This window comes from Pimephales promelas, chromosome 23 (genome assembly GCF_988280905.1).
Source record: "Pimephales promelas chromosome 23, fPimPro1.hap1.1, whole genome shotgun sequence".
NCBI classification, from domain to species: domain Eukaryota; kingdom Metazoa; phylum Chordata; class Actinopteri; order Cypriniformes; family Leuciscidae; genus Pimephales; species Pimephales promelas.
The window spans coordinates 19,104,269-19,123,433 of NC_142791.1; the positions used below are offsets into that span (position 1 = coordinate 19,104,269).

The 19,165-nt window shown below is 38.4% G+C and overlaps 1 protein-coding gene across 1 annotated transcript in view; it reads left to right on the forward strand.

Annotated features, from left to right (window-relative positions):
* The first annotated feature begins 6,239 nt into the window (after positions 1-6,239).
* The window catches only part of prrc1 (proline-rich coiled-coil 1), a 53,680-nt gene continuing 40,754 nt past the window's right edge, over positions 6,240-19,165 (forward strand). Inside the window, exons 1-2 of the mRNA XM_089126584.1 lie at positions 6,240-6,352; positions 10,708-10,810. Coding sequence (XP_088982710.1) covers positions 10,720-10,810 — 91 coding nt within the window. The 5' untranslated portion in view covers positions 6,240-6,352; positions 10,708-10,719. The remainder of the gene's footprint in view (positions 6,353-10,707; positions 10,811-19,165) is intronic.

Here is a 19,165-nt window from a genome sequence, read left to right on the forward strand (position 1 = left end):
ATGCGAGCAGAGGATGTTGACGATGCACATGATGAAGAACTTGATTTGTGGCTTGATTTAGGCTTTGACACATTAGAAACACTGTCATCCGGTCCGATGTCATCTGTGTTCACACTTTCAGCAATGGTGTGTTTTTTTTATGCCATCCAACCTCTGAAAACCACACATTTCCATCATGGCTAAAACCTTCAAAAGTGTTAATTTTTTGTTGAAACCAGTGATTTTGTTTTTCAAGTTAATGTTCAGGGAGTGGTAGCTTCACCAATGGCTCATGATTTCTTTTGGCTTCATCATTTCATGAGCTCTTTCATCTGGGTCATTAATTTCATGGCTTGTTTACATTTCAAGTTTCTTGTTTTCTGACAGTTTTCAATGAACATTTCCAAACCTTTAGCAGTGTGTTTAATAACCCTTTTTTCCTTTTCAGAATCCAGTGCAACAGCGCCTTCTTGTGATCGCACGTCAGACTGGACTATAGTCATATTTGTTTCACTTTTACCGTGATCCAGTAAACCACACGCCGATGGCAGAATGTTTCAAACAGCTGATATTGTTGTGACAGTATAGGTTTCAGTCAATGAAATGCAAAAGTATAACCGTTTCTGATCTCTGTTTTACAGCTTTTCCAATAAAGCTTAATGTTGTACCCCTCCGCCTGCAAGTTGCTCGTTCAGAGTGTCCAATCTCCCTCAATCAGCTCTGCACAGGTGGCGTCAATGTTTCGTTGATTGGGAATGGCGGCGTCCAGTTTTATGAATGAAAACAATCGGTTCTCCTGTGAAAACAATGTGTATCCACTTCCAATACTGTTACATGCTCAAATTTCACACATAAAGCAGAGTTCTCACTAATTATAATGGCAATCTTTGCTTGGCTGTACCTTTAGCCCTTCGTTTAATAATATTTCTTTGCCATCATGTACAGGAGTGAAGTTTCTACGCAGACACACAAGATTTTCCAGCCGTTATTGCAGTTGAGATTTGTGGTTTATTTAAGTAAAAGTACATCAAAGATGAACATACCAGTTGTTTTCTTGTCTTGTTTCCAGTTGTGAGTTGGGTGTTCTAATCCATGGTCTGGTGAGAATTCCATTTCCTATCACCTATGCCCCTTTAAATACAACCATGTGCATCTAATCACTGCCACCTAGTGTCTAAATACTAATATAAATATATCCAAACAAAATAAACTATCATGCAAACAAAAAACATAAACGGCTCCTGTGTTGATATGGAATTAAAATGATGGGCAGTGCATGAGATATAAACTAATGATTAATTGTTTCAATATTCCTTTGTTCCGATCAGAGCATGTGAGCGGAGAGCGCTGAATTCATTTCATTTTAATATTGCATTTCATTCCGCTCGGTCACGCGCTCAACCCTGCTGGCTCGAAAATATGTGGATAAGGGCTGCCTCCGACTAAAGTTTTTTTCTACTCGACTATTTGTTTATTTAACCAATAAGTAGAAAAGTAAGTAAAATCGCCCCTTTATATTGTTTTATATTGATAACTTATTATATTGAAAATCCTATAGACCATTTCACAAGATGTAAACAACACTGGTCCAGAAGCACTTCCTGTTTCAGTTTTTTAACACTACATAAAAGCTGGGATAAAATACAACCAACAGAACATTTAAAAATGAATCAAAAAGTTAAAAAAAACAATCTTTAAGATGTTTTCTTTACATGTGAAATAAAGAAAACAGTTACAAACTGAAACAGGAAGTGCTTCTGGACCAGTGTTGTTTACATCTTGTGAAATGGTCTATCCACAAGTTTCCGAGGGGCGGCGCTCATGTAAAAAATAAAGTGGGTGAAACTTCCGGTGACGCGGCGGAAGTAGCATTCCAATGGTATTTTGTGCGTTAGTTAGCGAAGAGGCTAGCTGTTTTTCGGAGAATTATTTTACTATTTAAAGTCGCAAATCTTTATGAGAGATGTCGTTACGAAGCTCAGGGACAACATGTGCTGTTCGCGGTTGTATGTATAACCGGATTAAACTAGTTCAGTGGCTTAAACGTGATTGTTTTGAACATAAGCTGAAAACGAAATCACAGTGATCCTACCAACGACTGAAGTTTCCTTTCCTACCTCCCAAAAGACAACGAATCATCCTGTCTACATTTGTTTAAAATCTTAATATTCTATAAACTCTATCAGCATCTGATACTGTTCGCTACTGATGTTTACAGCTAAACTCAGGATCAAAGCCTGAGGTGACAGAATACCAAATGTGCCAGTTAATGTATTCAAGTAGCACATTCATTTATAATTTTGAATAAACTCCAAAGCACAATGACTAAGTGTGTATTTTTTATTTTAATTGTTTGTCAGCTCGCACAACTGTCTGTCAACATGCCTTGATGAGTATTGATTATTAATAATGTTATTATAATACTGCCAACTACTGCGGACGGTAAAGGTACTGTTATTTCACCCTTTTTAATTTGGTTGAGGTTGTGTTCCCACAATCGTTAGCTAGTTTGGATCGCTATAACTTGAATGACTGTCAACTGTTGAATGAACGAGTGTCAAGCATGTCAAGTAGCGCTTTGTTTACTTCAAACCGGAAGTCGCGCCCACTTTTGACGCAAGGCCTCATGGGGCGTAGGAAACTTGTGGATACTCCCCACCTGTCACGTCTTTATTCCCCACCAGAGAGGCGCGCCCCACACTTTGACACTTTGAGCGCCCTTTATATTGATTAAATAACTTAAAAACCCTATACTCCCCACCTGTCACGTCTTTATTCCCCACCAGAGGGACGCGCCCCACACTTTGACACTTTGAGCGGCGACTATAGACCATTTCACAAGATGTAAACAACACTGGTCCAGAAGCACTTCCTGTTTCAATTTTTTTACACTACATAAAAGATGGGATAATAAAGTACAACCAACATTTAAAACTGAATCAAAAAGTTAAACAAAAATCTTTAAGATGTTTTCTTTACATGTGAAATAAAGAAAACAGTTACAAACTGAAACAGGACATGTGTCAGGACCAGTCTTGTTTACATCTTGTGAAATGGTCTATACCATCTGTAGTTAGGGGGCCCCCTGGTGGCGGTTGGGCCCTAAGCAGCCGCTTAGTTCGCTAACGTATTATGGTCTCACTTGGGTGCCAAAATCACCTCTAAGTAGTAAAAAAACAAACTGCCCAAAGAATAATTGCGAATTAAATGTGCATGCCGAGCCACTCCTACCCAGATATACGGTATGTTAAGCTGGGTAGGAGTACTTGGGTAGGCTGGATATTTTGCTTGCACTCCAGATTTTTGCTTTGGAGCCGAGTGGTTACAGTGGTTACGCACAGTGATCACTCTCTTCCAATCACCAAGAGCATGTTTCTGATCTGTTTTTCGGAGAATTATTTTACTATTTAAAGACGCCAATCTTTATGAGAGATGTCGTTACGGAGCTCAGGGACAACATGCGCTGTTCGCGGTTGTATGTATAACCGGACTAAACTAATTCAGTGGCTTAAACGTGATTGTTTTGAACATAAGCTGAAAACGAAATCACAGTGATCCTAGCAACGACTGTAGTTTCCATCACCTCCCAAAAGACAACGAATCTTCCTGTGTACATTTGTTTAAATTCTTAATATTCTATAAACTCTATCAGCATATGTGTTTGGCTGTTCGCTACTGATGTTACACCTAAACTCAGGATCAAAGCCTGAGGTGACAGAATACCAAATGTGCCAGTTAATGTATTCAAGTAGCACATTCATTTATAATTTTCATTTAAAAAAAACTCCAAAGCACAATGACTAAGTGTGTATTTTTTATTTTAATTGTTTGTCAGCTCGCACAACTGTCTGTCACCATGCCTTGATGAGTATTGATTATTAATAATGTTATTACTCCCAATCAACTACTGCGGAGGGTAAAGGCACTGTTATTTCACCCTTTTTAATTTCGTTGAGGTTGTGTTCCCACATCGTTAGCTAGTTTGGATCGCTATAACTTGAATGACTGTCAACTGTTGAATGAACGAGTGTCAAGCATGTCAAGTAGCGCTTTGTTTACTTCAAACCGGAAGTCGCGCCCACTTTTGTTTTGACGCAAGTTCTCATGGGGCGTAGGAAACTTGTGGATAGCTGTGTATTTAATACTCGAGAATGATTTGATGCGCTACCACAGCACATGATCCCTAAACGTCTGGCAATCCCACCAATTGCTTAAAATGTAGTTTTATTAGGGTAGAGTAGGGGAAAATGCCCCCCCCTGGGGTAAAACGCACCCTACCCGTTTTTCCCAAAATAACCACTAGAATGAATCAAGATACATTTTTACTATTGCTATGCACTACGTTGACAACGGGGATATAGCAATCTCCATGGAGAAGCTGACCCCAGCGACGTATTTGAAGAGAAGAGGATTAGGGTAGAGTGGGGGAAAACGCCCTCCTTAAGGAAAATGTGACATTACTGTGAAACAAAACATAAATGTGACTAGAATTACCATCCCAGTTTTGAGTGACTATGGCGGGAGTTATTTACCAAATATTAAAATTGCTCAACCTTCATAGTTATTTATTTTTTTGACTGAAAATATTTTTGTACAAAGGGAGCGTTTTGCCCCAGCGGTGGGGTAAAACGTCCTCCAAGGTGGGGTAAAATGCCCCCTTTCTTACCAACCAGTAGATCAACAGCAAAATGAACATAGTTTTTAATCTCTGAAAGTAAAAGGCAAGTAATGCAACAACATGTGTATATATATACCTATTAATATTTATTTCAGGAATGTACCAAATAGCCAAATTTCTAACATTTTAATATTTTGATTTCTACACTAGGCCTATATGGGGTTGATAATTGATGTAGTATTTGTTCACCACTATCATCAAGAAAAACAGGAAACCCTAAATAAATATTAAACATAAATTAGTATATTTATAGTGAAATATATTCCAAAAATGCATTAAAAGTCACTATGTTTTATTGTTGGGTCACCTGACCACCTCACATCATTGCATCCACCAAGCTAGCTAGATAATGCTCAATTGGGGTAATTTTTTCATGTTTTGTTCAAATATCTTGATTTTACCATCTAGTTATACTGCATTAAAGTGTAAAATAAAGACTTTGATGAACAGAAATATGTTACTATAGTAATTACGATAAAGAGAAACTATGCCCCTTGGGGGGCGTTTTACCCCTCAGCATTGTCTTTTTAAAAAATTGTTTACTTTAAAAAATATAATTATATTCCCAATAAATAACATATGCTCTCAAACTACAGACTTCACCATTAATCTATTATATATCACTGTGATATCACTGTGAACAATATTCTATTAAACACTTGTTTACTAATATCTGAAAATTATAGCACTTTCCACGTAATATAATTTGAAAAATAAAAATAAAAACCATTTGGTGAATTGCAGAATTACAGGAAGGTATTGGCACAATTTCACCTGTAATAAGTCCTGGTCCAGTAGCTAGTCCTAATGTTTTTATTAAAAAACAAACAAACAAATTTGTTATACTCTGCATGCAGGGAGCTATTGGCACAATGTTACCTGTTGTAAGTCAGTCTGATTAATAGGAACTACAACGTTTGAAACATAATAAAAGAGAAAAAAAAGTTTATATTTTACAGAAATTTCCTTTATTACAGAAATTTCATAAAAAAGAATGGTTTACATAAATAAATGAAGGGAGGTATTGGGAAAAAACAGCTGCGTCAGTCTACTACCAGTACAATCAAGCTTTGGATTTCGATCATGTCTGTTTTTAAATTATACGTTTTAACAACTTGGAGGATTTAACAACAGACGTTCCCTTTAGGTATCATGCGATGTGGAAGCGCGTCAAAGCTATAATGCACGTAGCCGTAGGTGATTTTAAAATTAGTACAATAGTTGGCAGCTCTGAATTATTATATAATACAGTTTTTAAATCATTAAATCATTTTTGCATTGTGCAACATGCCCGAGACCAAAACAAGTACTGTAGCCATTAGAATTATTAATAAATCGGATATAACAACATGAAAGGGGATTATTATGTGCACGGCAATATCCTGACAGCAATAATTCAAGAGAGCCGATTCGTTAAAACGAGTCACCCTTCGCAACTGAACAACTACACATAAGTAACTTAATTCTGGCTTGTATTTTCTTGTTAATATTTGTATTATGTATTTATAAAATGTCTAAATAAATTCTAAATTATTTAATGAAGAGTGAAATCCCTGTAAACTGTTTGTTGAATCGCACTCAGACAGCTTCAGACGTGGCACTGTGTGACGTCATCAGCGCGCGGCCGTGTTCCACTGTTGTTTTCTCGCACTTCTGCTCCCGTTTCAAAACTTACACTCCTTTTAATCGCGTCAGGTAAGAATTGTAATTTTTTTATTCATTATTCAGTGAATATTTTGCAGGAAAAAAAACACTTAAATAGCGCCGTCTGTTGGAAAATGATGTTACCTGAAGCAAAATTCACAGAGACATTAGCAGTATATAACGTTAGTGCGTTTCACTATCAGATATTGATATTTCATCATGAATGAGACATCAGTGGCGTCATGAGTGTAACCGAAGTAAAACGTGATTTGTGTAGTGCAATTTTCCCACCGTATGTGTGTGAATGAAAATGTGTGTTCGCAGTAATAATCGAAATTAGGCTACTATGAATCGATCAGTGATCAGCTGTGAGTTTTACATCACATCACATATCATCACATAGCTACTCCTGACGATCAATTCCATCATACTGCTTGGTCCATTACGAATATTATACGTGATATTACACAGATTTATTCTCATAAGAACGCACTACAACGTTCTAAATTATTTTTCACAATTGAATTAATTATTTTATTAATATTATGGATGTCAACATTTCATCAATGTTCATAATATATTATTTTAAATATGTTGTCCGTATGGAAGAGAGAGGCCGCACTTTGCATATATGCTATATATACAGTTTTATTATACACAAACGCGTTTCGGCGCGTGCCTTCTTCAGTGTGCAAAAGAACAATACCTTATCCAGTCTTAAATGCCCACACCAGTTAACACACCCATAATCACATCAACCAATGATTTAGAACGATGCACTACAACGACTTGAACGACTTGGTAGTTTCATACTTAATAAATATTTTAATAATTGGTTGATGTGATTATGGGTGTGTTAACTGGTGTGGGCATTTAAGACTGGATAAGGTATTGTTCTTTTGGACACTGAAGAAGGCACGCGCCGAAACGCGTTTGTGTATAATAAAACTGTATATGCAAAGTGCGGCCTCTCTCTTCCATACATGCATTGTCATTATTAGGCCAGCACTCTTAAAACAATTTGAGATATAAACTTTGAGTGAAGCCTGCTCCAACCTCCATTTAAATATGTTGTCCGCGCATGCTCAGTCTGAAAGTGCCGAATCCGAATGTCCTCAAGAGACAGCAGGAGACGTAGATGAAGACAATGTTTGACTACTGACTGACTCTCCTCATGAGACAGCAGGACACACTGATGAAGACAATGTTTGACTACTTCTGACTGACTGTCCTCATGAGACAGCAGGACACATGAAGACAGTGTTTGACTACTTCTGACTGACTGTACTCATAAGACAGCAGGACACAGATTATGACATTGTTTGCCTACTTCTGTCTGACTGTCCTCATGAGACAACATTGGCTACTTCTGACTGACGGTCCTTATGAGACAGCAGGACACACAGATGAAGACAGCGTTTGACTACTTCTGACTGACCTGTTACTTACAGCTGTGATGTAATTCTCCATTAATGATGTCATGTGGCTGTGTTGCTCACACTGCAAATTATGTTTGTTTTTGTCATGTTTTTCAGTAAAATATGTAAACATTCATTAAATCAATATATTTACTTTGAGAAGCCAAATTAAAAATTAAGTGCTTAAAACAAGAAGAAATAACTGACAGCAGTCCAGGGTCAGGAAAATAAATTCCCTTTTATTTTTTGTTTTATGGTAAAATGGTAAATGGACTGTATTTATATACCGCTTTCACAGAGCCAATGGCCACCAAAGCGCTTTACATTTTGCCTCACATTCACCATTCATACACTCATTCATACACCGACCGTGGTGTCAGCCACACAAGGCGCCATCCAGCTCGTCGGTAGCAGCTGGGGTTAGGTGTCTTGCTCATGGACACCTCAACACTTGGCCAGGTGGAACCAGGGATTGAACCACCAACCTTCTGGTTTGTAGACAAACTACATGAACCACTGAGCCACTGCCGCCCCGAGTGTTACCTCACTGCCAGATATATTTTTCTTATTTCATGCATAAACAAATGCACTTCTTTTTGAAAAACAAGGCTTCTCAAGTAAATGTATCTGAATGTAAGAATGTTTAGATTTTGGTACTGGGAAACCAGACAAAAATATTAAGTACGAATATTTTTTTTTTTTTTTGTGCAATCAGTCCAGATTATTCCTGTTGATTAAATGATGGTTTTAGCCTGTCAGCATGTGATTGTGATTTATAGGGGTGTAACGATACTCTCATGTCACGATTCTGAACAATATTATATCAAGACATGATAAAAGGTTAAAACAAATATTATTGATTAAAATGCTAAATTTGGTGTTACGTTTTGTGTGTGAATGAATAAGAACAATATTCATGATTCTGAAGCTGAAAACACTGAAATATTGTAGACGAATATGCTTGTTCTCTGTGAACTCAGACGTAGGACTCTCTGAAGCATTGTGATATTTAATTTCACCAGACCTTAAAGGAACACTCCGACTTTTTGGGACTTTAGCCTATTTACCTTACCCCCCAGAGTTAGATAAGTCCATACATACCTTTTTCATCTCCGTGCGTGCTATAAGTCTGTTTGACGCACCCACCGCTAGCCTAGCTTAGCACAAAGACTGGATGTGAATGGTTGCAGCTTTCATACTAATCCAAATGAGTGACAAAATAACGCAAACGTTTTCCTATTTACATGTTGTGGTTTGTATAGTCACAGAGTGTGCAAATTATCAAGGCCATATGAGACACAGACATCTTTTAACCGTATAAATAATTCTGAAGGCGAAGCACTGCTACTTGGGCAGAGTGATAACCATCACCTGAGACACACCGTGACGAGGAGCAGAGAGTTCGCTCAGTGTTTGGGTAACAGAGTAAGCAATTACTAACGTTAGATAGAAAAGCATAGTTTATCATGGATGTTTGCTTTATTGTATGAGCTGTGACAATAAACAGGGGAGACCAGGTACCATGTTTCATTGATTTCCAACCAAAAACGCACCCAGATTTATAAATATCACATGAATAAATAATTATTATTACAGGAATCAATATATTTTAAATGCAATTTATTAGCTGAACCAAATGTATTCAACAGTATATAATATACAGTATAATTGCATTACTATAGGATAGAATACGGGGAAAGTAATAGCACAAATTGTTTTTGCACAATGAACTCACAGCCTATCGTACCCTTTTGCACGCTTAAGTTCGTTATTTCCATGGTTATTTCAAATTTAGGCTACTAGGTGCGCCGCGCGCAGGGTGCAAGTTCAACGCGGTGAACGCGCTCGTTTTTTTCCAAGCACGTCCGCACCGCATCAAGATAAAAACATATTCATACCCTAATCATATAATAGTGTCACTAACGTTACATTAGCTCTGGCTAATGGCACTGTTACAGTAGGTCATCTAAAAACATAACGGAACACTTACCTCAGCCGCAGGTGATCCACTTGTCCTGTCTGTGCTATCGATGGGATAGATGCCTTATCCTTCAGCACATTATGGTCCGTGTGGCAAATTCCATTTTTTCAAAATAGTCGTCCATTGAAATGTACCGAGCAAACATAATGTCCCTTGATAATCTATTTACTGTAGGTGTGTTTAGATAAATATCCAGAGTAAGTTAGCCATTTCTTCATCCAGTCAGCGATTCTGTGAAACATTACCTCCCCTGTTTACTGTCGCAGCTATTTACAATAGAGCGAAAACCCATGACTGTAAACTACGCTTTTACTATTTATAAATTGCTGGCTCTGTTACCCAAACACTGAGCGAACTCTCCGCTCCTCACCACGGCGTGTCTCAGGTGATGCGGTTATTACTCCGTCAAGATAGCAGTGCTTCGCCTTCAGAGAATAGTTCCCAGGTTTTATACGGTGTCTTAAAAGATGTCTGTGTCTCATTTGACTTTGTTATTTGTACACTCTGTGACTATACAAATCACAACATCTAAATAAGAAAACGTTTGCGTTATTTTGTCACTCATTTGGATTAGTATGAAAGCTGCAACCATTCACATCCAGTCTTTGTGCTAAGCTAGGCTAGCGGTGGGTGCGTCAAACAGACTTATAGCACGCACGGAGATGAAAAAGGTATGTATGGACTTATCTAACTCTGGGGGGTAAGGTGAATAGGCTAAAGTCCCAAAAAGTCGGAGTGTTCCTTTAACAGTGATGAACTGTTAATGGGTTGTACACTACTTATTTCGGTGCATTAGAGGATTCAACAAGTGCACTAGAGAATTGCTATATAATTTTGGGTGAACTATACACAATACATAATGAGCCTCTCCACGATACACATTGTTGCATTTTTATAGTGCAATATATTGTTACACACCCAGTATCTTATGTCAAATGTTTATTATCATTTTCTGCTTGTCATATTTAAGTCGAAGAAGTTTACAGTTTGTCATGTGGTGTGTACAGGACAGAGTGAAGATGATGGAAGAGAGTGGCATCGAGAGCACCCCGCCGGGCACCCCTCCACCTCTCCCGACAGCGGCCACCGGCCCCCCGCCACTCTCCAGCGGTAACCCCACTGATGATAATGATGATGTCACTGTGCTTTCATTAACCCCAGCCTCCCTGATCATCATGATTATGTCACTGCGCTCTCATTAACCCCAGCCTCCCTGATCATCATGATTATGTCACTGCGCTCTCATTAACCCCACCCTCTCTGATCATCATCATGATGATGTCACTGCGCTCTCATTAACCCCACCCTCTCTGATCATGATGTCACTCCGCTCTCATTAACACCGCCCACACTGATCATCATGATTATGTCATTGCTTGGGATGGGCATTTTTAAAAAATACTGCATTCGAATATTCGGGCTCATAAAAATCGAATATTTGTTTATTTATATGACGTTTAATAGGAAAAAGAGGTTATTTTTTAAGTTTACAGTTTTTTTTTTTGTCACCATTTCTGAACAAGGTAACAATTAGGCAATATACACAACAAGGTTACAATATATGTTAAAGTTTTCTTTTAGTTGAAAACAGTAAACAGTAGGCCTATGTGTAAACAAAATATATAAAAAAACAAAAGCATTAATAAACACATGCTCAAGCAGCGCGAACGGGGAAAAAAACGCATAATAAAGCAGATTTTCCCAGATATCGTACAGAACGTACACACTCGCATCAGCAAATGATTATCGTGTTTATATTGTTTCACGTTTATTGAGAAATAAAAAGCCGCTTTGCTGACAGACGCTTCAGAGACACAAAGATATCGATGTTCTAAGTTTCTAACAGCACTTTGCGTTTTCTGTTCTTAAACCGGTCTGCCTCAATGAAACTTAAAGGGCACCTATTATGCCCCTTTTTACAAGATGTAATATTGGTCTCAGGTGTCCCCAGAATGTATTTGTGAAGTTTCAGCTCAAAATACCCCACAGTTAATTTATTATAACCATTTGAAAATGTAATTTTGGGGCCTCTTTAAAAATGAGCTGTTTTGGAGGTATACCACCTTAATGCAAATGAGCTGCATATAGGGCTGGGCAATATGGCCAAAAAATCATATCTCGATATTTTTTGGTCAAATGGCGATATACGATATATATCTCTGTACTTTCTACGTTTTCTATTTAGATAAAGAAAATCTTTATATTTAAAAAAAAAAAATATATATATATATATATATATATATTCACATTCGGCCCAATGATATCCTACAAACAATGTTGATATTGAAGGATATGGAAACAAATATAATATAGGCTATGCAATATATTATGTGCAAAAAGCTTTTGTTTTTATATTGACTAAAGGCTAAACTAAAAATGAAAATAAAAACAAAAGCACAAACTAATTATATTAGCCTGCATTTGATTACCCCATTATAATAATCACTTTCACTTTCATTAAAAATATATACTTGTAGGTTTAAAATTCCACATATGGCACATTTATTTTCTCCAACAACAAATATTTTAGCAATATGTTTATTTTAGTCAGAATTATTGCGTACTACGTAGTACTATTCACGCGCATGCGCGCGCCGGCGCTCGTTCAAGGAAGCATGAATTTTAGCGGAGATTCACTTCCAGAAACTCGTCCTCTTCTGACATGGACATATTTGTTGTGAAATGGACATATTTGCTTTACTTTCTAACTTTTACAGATGGAGAATATACCTGTGAAATGTAAGTTGAGCACTGAGGAAAGCACCACATCTCAAACGCATTAAACAGAGCAAGTATATCTTGTCAGTCAGCAACAGTGTCTGTCAGAGCATTTGACAGGGCGGCAAGCTGCCTTAAACTTGTTAACTATATCAAAGTGATTTTGACGCAATTAATATAAGCTTGTGTCATGTTTAGGACAAATTGTACTACGTAGCCTAGCTACTTTCACTGCAGCAGCTCACACTGCAACCTCCGCTATTTTTCAGATGTGCTCATATCAAACTACTGTATCGATATAAACGGTATTGCCTCATTCCATATCGTTTCAAAAAATATAACGATACATCGTACAAACTCGATATATCGCCCAGCCCTAGCTGCATATCCCCACCCTGCCTTTGGATGAGGGCGTAACCTGATACCTATCGGCAGTCACTCTAAGCAGATGGGCTGAGAGACGAGCTGTTTTGAATGTCATTCAGCATAGATACAGTCGGTTGGTCTGGGAACGCCCCGTCACGTGATGTGAATTTAGCCCATGGGGGAAAACATTGCCTTGGCGCTCATTGAAATAGATGCGACAATCATGCCGAAGAGTTGCTGTGTCGTTTTCTGTACCACCAATAAACTAACAAATTATAAATTGAAGTTCTACAGCCTTTCTTACATGCATACAGAACCGGATAGGAGGACAAAATGGCAAAATTAATCATATCTTATTAGATTACTGTGTGAGTAGAGATCCCTGTGTGATAGTAGTAGATGTTTAACTCGTATTAGGCAGTGGGCCAGATTTGTCTGACGTTACATCCCTTACGAAAAAGAACTATTGTAATCCTATGGCTATTAGTATTCTATAGTAGTGTATAATACTTCTGTGATGTTCTTTAATACCTCTATACTTCTAGGCTATGTCCCAAAATACTATAGTATTCCTATAGGATTAACGTTACTATAATATTTGTCCTAAAATACTACAAGATTCCTATAGTTGTTTTTCATAAGGGATGTCTCATTCACATTAGCGTTATCAGCTCATAGTTATCAGACTGCAGTCTGTAAGAATTCGGATAACTGTCAGCAAAGTCCCTCTGCAACTTCGTAGCTACTACTGATCACCGTTTTACAAAAGGATTAATAGTGGAGTGAAGCATACAATTGGTAAGTGACATGGTTTTATGGACTTATAGTAACTTATACGCAAGTTGATTGAGTTATAGGCTTGTGTTGCCGGTAGCTTACGCGATGTCTTACCTGGAGATTCAACCAGATTACAATAGTCTGGGAACGACACCTCTGGCCATTTGGTTGGGTCATTGACCCAGTTTTTAATTAAATATGGGCAATCATAACCTATTACAGTTAATTTTGCAATGTACCGTTGCCGGTCGGCAGGCATAAATGACTCGCAATATGACATTTTTGTCATTCAAATACATAGGATGGTCGTGCTGCTTTCCCCCACGCCGACCACGCCCCCCAACTATGACACGTTGCCGACTGTATGTATACGTTTGAATCGAAATATATAAATAGTACGAAGAGACTCCGGCAGAATAAACACAAATGAGAATGGACCAGTACGTCTTGGTATGGTTATTTGATACATTTATGTATAGAGTTGTAATCGCGTCCCATTTGCAATTATGGATGTGCAACACACACACAGACATACACAAACACTAACGCTGGCTTTTTTGAAACTACATACACATACTGTGATAAAGTTTGCTATGTACAAGCGAAATACATTTATACGAGGGACCTGTTGCGTCATGTTTAGCTTGTCATACAGGTGCTTCTGTGGCAAATGTGAGAAGATGGCTAACTTACAGGACAACAACATATATGCAGTTTTTGATACAATATCTTTAAATATATATATATATATATATATAAACGTACGGTTACACACTATACAAACAAGGTTTAAATTATATAAACAGACATCCTAGGATGACGACAACAACAAGTTATTTGCTCAAAATTCATAAAATACACTTACTGTTAATGGATGTGTCGGTGGATCGCAAACAGTAGACGTCGATCCACACTTGAGGATTAACTTTTAAGCCACAACAACAGGATTAACCCACGACAGAACATTTATGTTTATAAAGATATTACCGGCTGTCGTTGAAACAATGGAGGATGGTGTGTACAGATCACCGAGGGCGGGGTCTATGCCACAACCACACTGTCAATCAAACCCCTTTCTCACTTTCTACGTCACAAAGAGCTGAATCTTAGAACAGTTCTGAGACAGTGGATATGATTTATTGAGATTGTAAAAAAAACACTGGGTGGATTTTTATCGTTCTAGGGTGGTTTTGCTCGCACACTGCCAACACACATTTATGTTCAAACACCATGTAAAAGTGAATTTTCCATAATAGGTGCCCTTTAAAGGAAGTATATGTCTCAAAAATAATTTTGCTATAACTTATCATCTTTGATCACGCAGGGTCTAGCTGCGCTTACCTACAGTCGTGATGCAGTGATGGTCAGCTGCCTTGTTTGAATTTGATGTGATTTTCCATTGTGGTGATGAAATTATAACTCAGATTAATTAATTTGATCAAAAGTAATTTCATTTTGTAAGATCATTTTCAAGTAATTCCAAACTTCACGAGGCAGACGACAGCATTATGTGATCAAATACACACAACTTGTTACAGTCCACAGTGCCACCCAGTGCATTTAATTATAATTGCGAGTTAGTGCTTGTGATTTATCATGGATTCACTGCATTTACGGCCAGCAAAGCAATGTAGTAAAATACGAATAGTATTTTATTTTTCAAAAATTAATTGCAGATCGAATAATCGAAAATTCAAATATTCGTGCACACCCCTAGTCACTGCGCTCTCGATGAGTGGAGTGAACTGAAGAGATGAAGCACCAACATGGATCTGGGAATCTGCAGGATCTGGAGAGAGTCTATAGACCTTATTCAGAGCAGCGCCATGACAGGTATGAAAGTGAGGCTGTGAGGGATAGACTTACCGTGTTTCCAATGGCATCCGCTGTAAAAAGCTGAATATAGCGGCTAGATTACTTACAATTTTCCACAGCTTACATTGTCGGGAGTTTTTTCGTCAACTGACATTTCTTTGAATTATATTTTTCCAGTGTTTCATGAGCAGAACAACCCAAAAACACATTAAATAACAGTACAGCCCATTGAAGAGATGCAAGTCTATCCCTCACAGCCTCGCTTTCATTCTCATTAAAAATCAAAGATGGCGCTGCCGTGAATAAGGCGAATAGACCATTTCACGAGATGTAAACAACACTGGTCCAGAAACACTTCCTGTTTCAGTTTTTTAACACTACATAAAAGCTGGGATAAAATACAACCAATAGAACATTTAAAACTGAATCAAAAAGTTAAACAAACATCTTTAAGATGTTTCCTTTACATGTGAAATAAAGAAAACACTTACAAACGGAAACAGGAAGTGCTTCTGGACCAGTGTTGTTTACATCTTGTGAAATGGTCTATATGGAGGAATGGTCTCTGATCTCTGGTGAGGTGTTCTCCAAACTCATCAGGCATTATAGGAGAAGACTCAGATCTGTTATCTTGGCAAAAGGAGGTTGCAAAAAGTTTTTAGTAACAGGGTGCCAATAATTATGGCCAGAGTGTTTTGGAGAAAAACATTTATTTAATAGTGTGATTTACCTCCACTTTCAATTCTTTTACTTCAATGAAAGGTTAGAATTTTGGCAATTTTTGAATGGAAGATCAAAAGGACAAACAAGGCAGAATTATTTTTTACAGCCAGTTTTCATCATATTTACCAGGGGTGCCATTAATTTTGACCATGACTGTAATACTTTTGTAACATAACCTTTGTTGGCAATGACAGAGGTCAAACGTTTCCTGTAAGTCTTCACCAGGTTTGCACACACTGTAGCTGTAGCTATTACAGCTATTAGTAGCTATTTTGGCCCATTCCTTCATGCAGATCTCCTCTAGAGCAGTGATGTTTCGGGCTGTCGCTGGACAACACGCACTCAACAAATTTTCTATGGGGTTGAGGTCTGGAGACAGGCTAGGCCACCCCAGGACCTTGAAATGCTTTTTACGGAGCCACTCCTTCGTTGCCCGGGCGGTGTGTTTGGGATCATTGTCATGCTGGAAGATCCAGACTTGTTTCATCTTCAAGGCTCTCACTGATGGAAGGAGGTTTTGGCTTAAAATCTCACAATAAATGGCCCCGTTCATTGTTCCCTCAACACGGATAAGTTTTCCTGTTCCCTTTGCAGAAAAAACAAGCATGATGTTTCCTCCCCCATGCTTCACATTAAGTATGGTGTTCTTGGGATGCAACTCTTCTGCATTCTTCTTCCTCCAAACACAAGTTTAGTTTTTACCAAAAAGTTCTCTTTTGGTTTCATCTGATCCACATGATATTCTTCCAATCCTCTTCTCGATCATCAATATGCTCTCTGGCAAACTTCCGACGGGCCTGGACATGTACTGGCTTAAAGGAGAACTCTGGCGCAAAATTAACCTTTGGTCTAATTACACATTGCTACCTAGTCAACCGTTATCTGAGATTTGTTTTCATGATTGCCGAATGTAAATAGTTTTATCTCTAAAAACAGTTTAGCCTATAACGCTAGTATAATGCCAATATTTTATACACACAGTCAACTTCGCGAATACAGGAAGAAGCCATCTTTGAAAAAAAGTCTCTACCTGTCGATCTACGAACGCCGATCCATGTGCGCTGAACTGTGCAGAATCTCATATGGTCCGTTGTTGCCAGAAGAAACACAAACCGTTTACTTCTCTTCAATATGTACACGTAGCCTACTGTTCGTGCTCACTTATTCACTTATATCACCTTATTCATATCTCACCAGCGCACTTGGATCGGCATTCGTAGATCGACTGGTAGAGAATATTTTTCCAAGATGGCTTCTTTCTGTATTCGCGAAGTTTACTGTGTGTATAAAATATCTTCTTATTAAACTGTATCACTGACAAAGTTCTCAATGCTTTGGTTTGAATGTAGGGACCCTTATTATGCTGTCGTGTTAGTGTGGGGCTATTTTGAGCCTTGTTAGTGGTAATAACAAGCGATTTTTATTTGTCATTACTCTATGCCCCATATACTAGCATTATACTAGCGTTATAGGCTAAACTGTTTTTAGAGATAAAACTACTTACATTCGGCAATCATGAAAACAAATCTCTGATAACGGTTGACTAGGTAACAATGTGTAATTAGACTAAAGGTTCATTTTGCACCGGAGTTGTCTTTTAAGCAGGGGGACACGCCTGGCACTGCAGGATTTGAGTCCCTCTCGGTGTAGTGTGTTACTTATGGTAGCCTTTGTTACTTTGGTCCCAGCTCTCTGCAGGTCATTCATCAGGTCCCTCCGTGTAGTTCTGGGATTTTTGCTCACCGTTCTCATGATCATTTTGACCCCACGGGATGAGATCTTGCATGGAGCCCCAGGTCGTGGGAGATTATCAGTGGTCTTGTATGTCTTCCATTTTCTTACAATAGCTTGTTTTCACATGACGTCACGCCACTGCGTTGCCATGGCGCAAAACGCAGATGGAGGGCAGGAAGTGATTTTCTATATTTAGGAAGCACTATAACACACTCAAAATGCCTATGTTTTGCGTCGTTTATGGTTGCTCAAATCGATCAAACCACGAGGAGTTTTTATCGTGTGCCAAAAGTTGTTGTTCATAAGGGTGGAAAATACAAGAAATTGACTGAAAAACATCGGGAAAAATGCCTTGCAAACCTACGTCTGCGGTCGGGATGAGCCGAATGGGAAAATGCCTGTGTGTGTGTGCAGTGATCACTTCATCAAATGTGAGTTAATACATTATTTATGTGGCTTATAATTACATTATTCAGGTGGTTAAATACACTTATGTGGCTGTTTGTGTAACGTACCAGTTTCCAAACTTGTAAAGTCTAAGTATGTCTGTAAGACGAGTTAGTTGCTGATATCTATAGCCTCGATGGAAGGCAAATCTCTCAATTCAGTTGAAAATCGGTCTTCTTCATAACGTAAGTATCACGTCCAACATATGTTTCGATTTTCTGTTTATATATTTCTCTTGTAATAGCGTCAAAGTAGTACAGTACGGATTTTCCTCCATCTCGTCCATTGCGCTCTTCACTCCTTGACCTCCATCTGCATTCCGCGCGTCAACACAATCACGTGACTGCAAACCACCTATTGCTCCCACAGTCGATTTTTTTGACACCAAGCTGCTTGCCTATTGTAGATTCACTCTTCCCAGCCTGGTGCAGGTCTACAATTTTCTTCCTGGTGTCCTTCGACAGCTCTTTGGTCTTGGCCATGGTTGAGTTTTGGCGTGTGACTGTTTGAGGCTGTGGACAGGTGTCTTTTATACAGATAACAGGTTCAAACAGGTGCTAATAATACAGGTAGCGAGTAGGGATGTCCCGATCCGATCAAGTGATCGGAAATGGGGCCCGATCACATGGTTTCAGAATCGATCGGAATCGGATGTTACCTCCTGATCAGGACTCGGATACATGTGTGTGTGTATATATATATATATATATATTCTCATTATTTTTTAACACATCTATAGTTATGCGGTGGCACAGAGTGCCCTGTGACACACTGGCTGCATGGCGTGTCCATTTTTATTTCGGCTCCCATGTTAACAGGTTAGAGCTTGCAGACTGCCTGAATGACTTGCGCGCTCGAGCCGTGAGGAAAACGCGTGCATGCTAG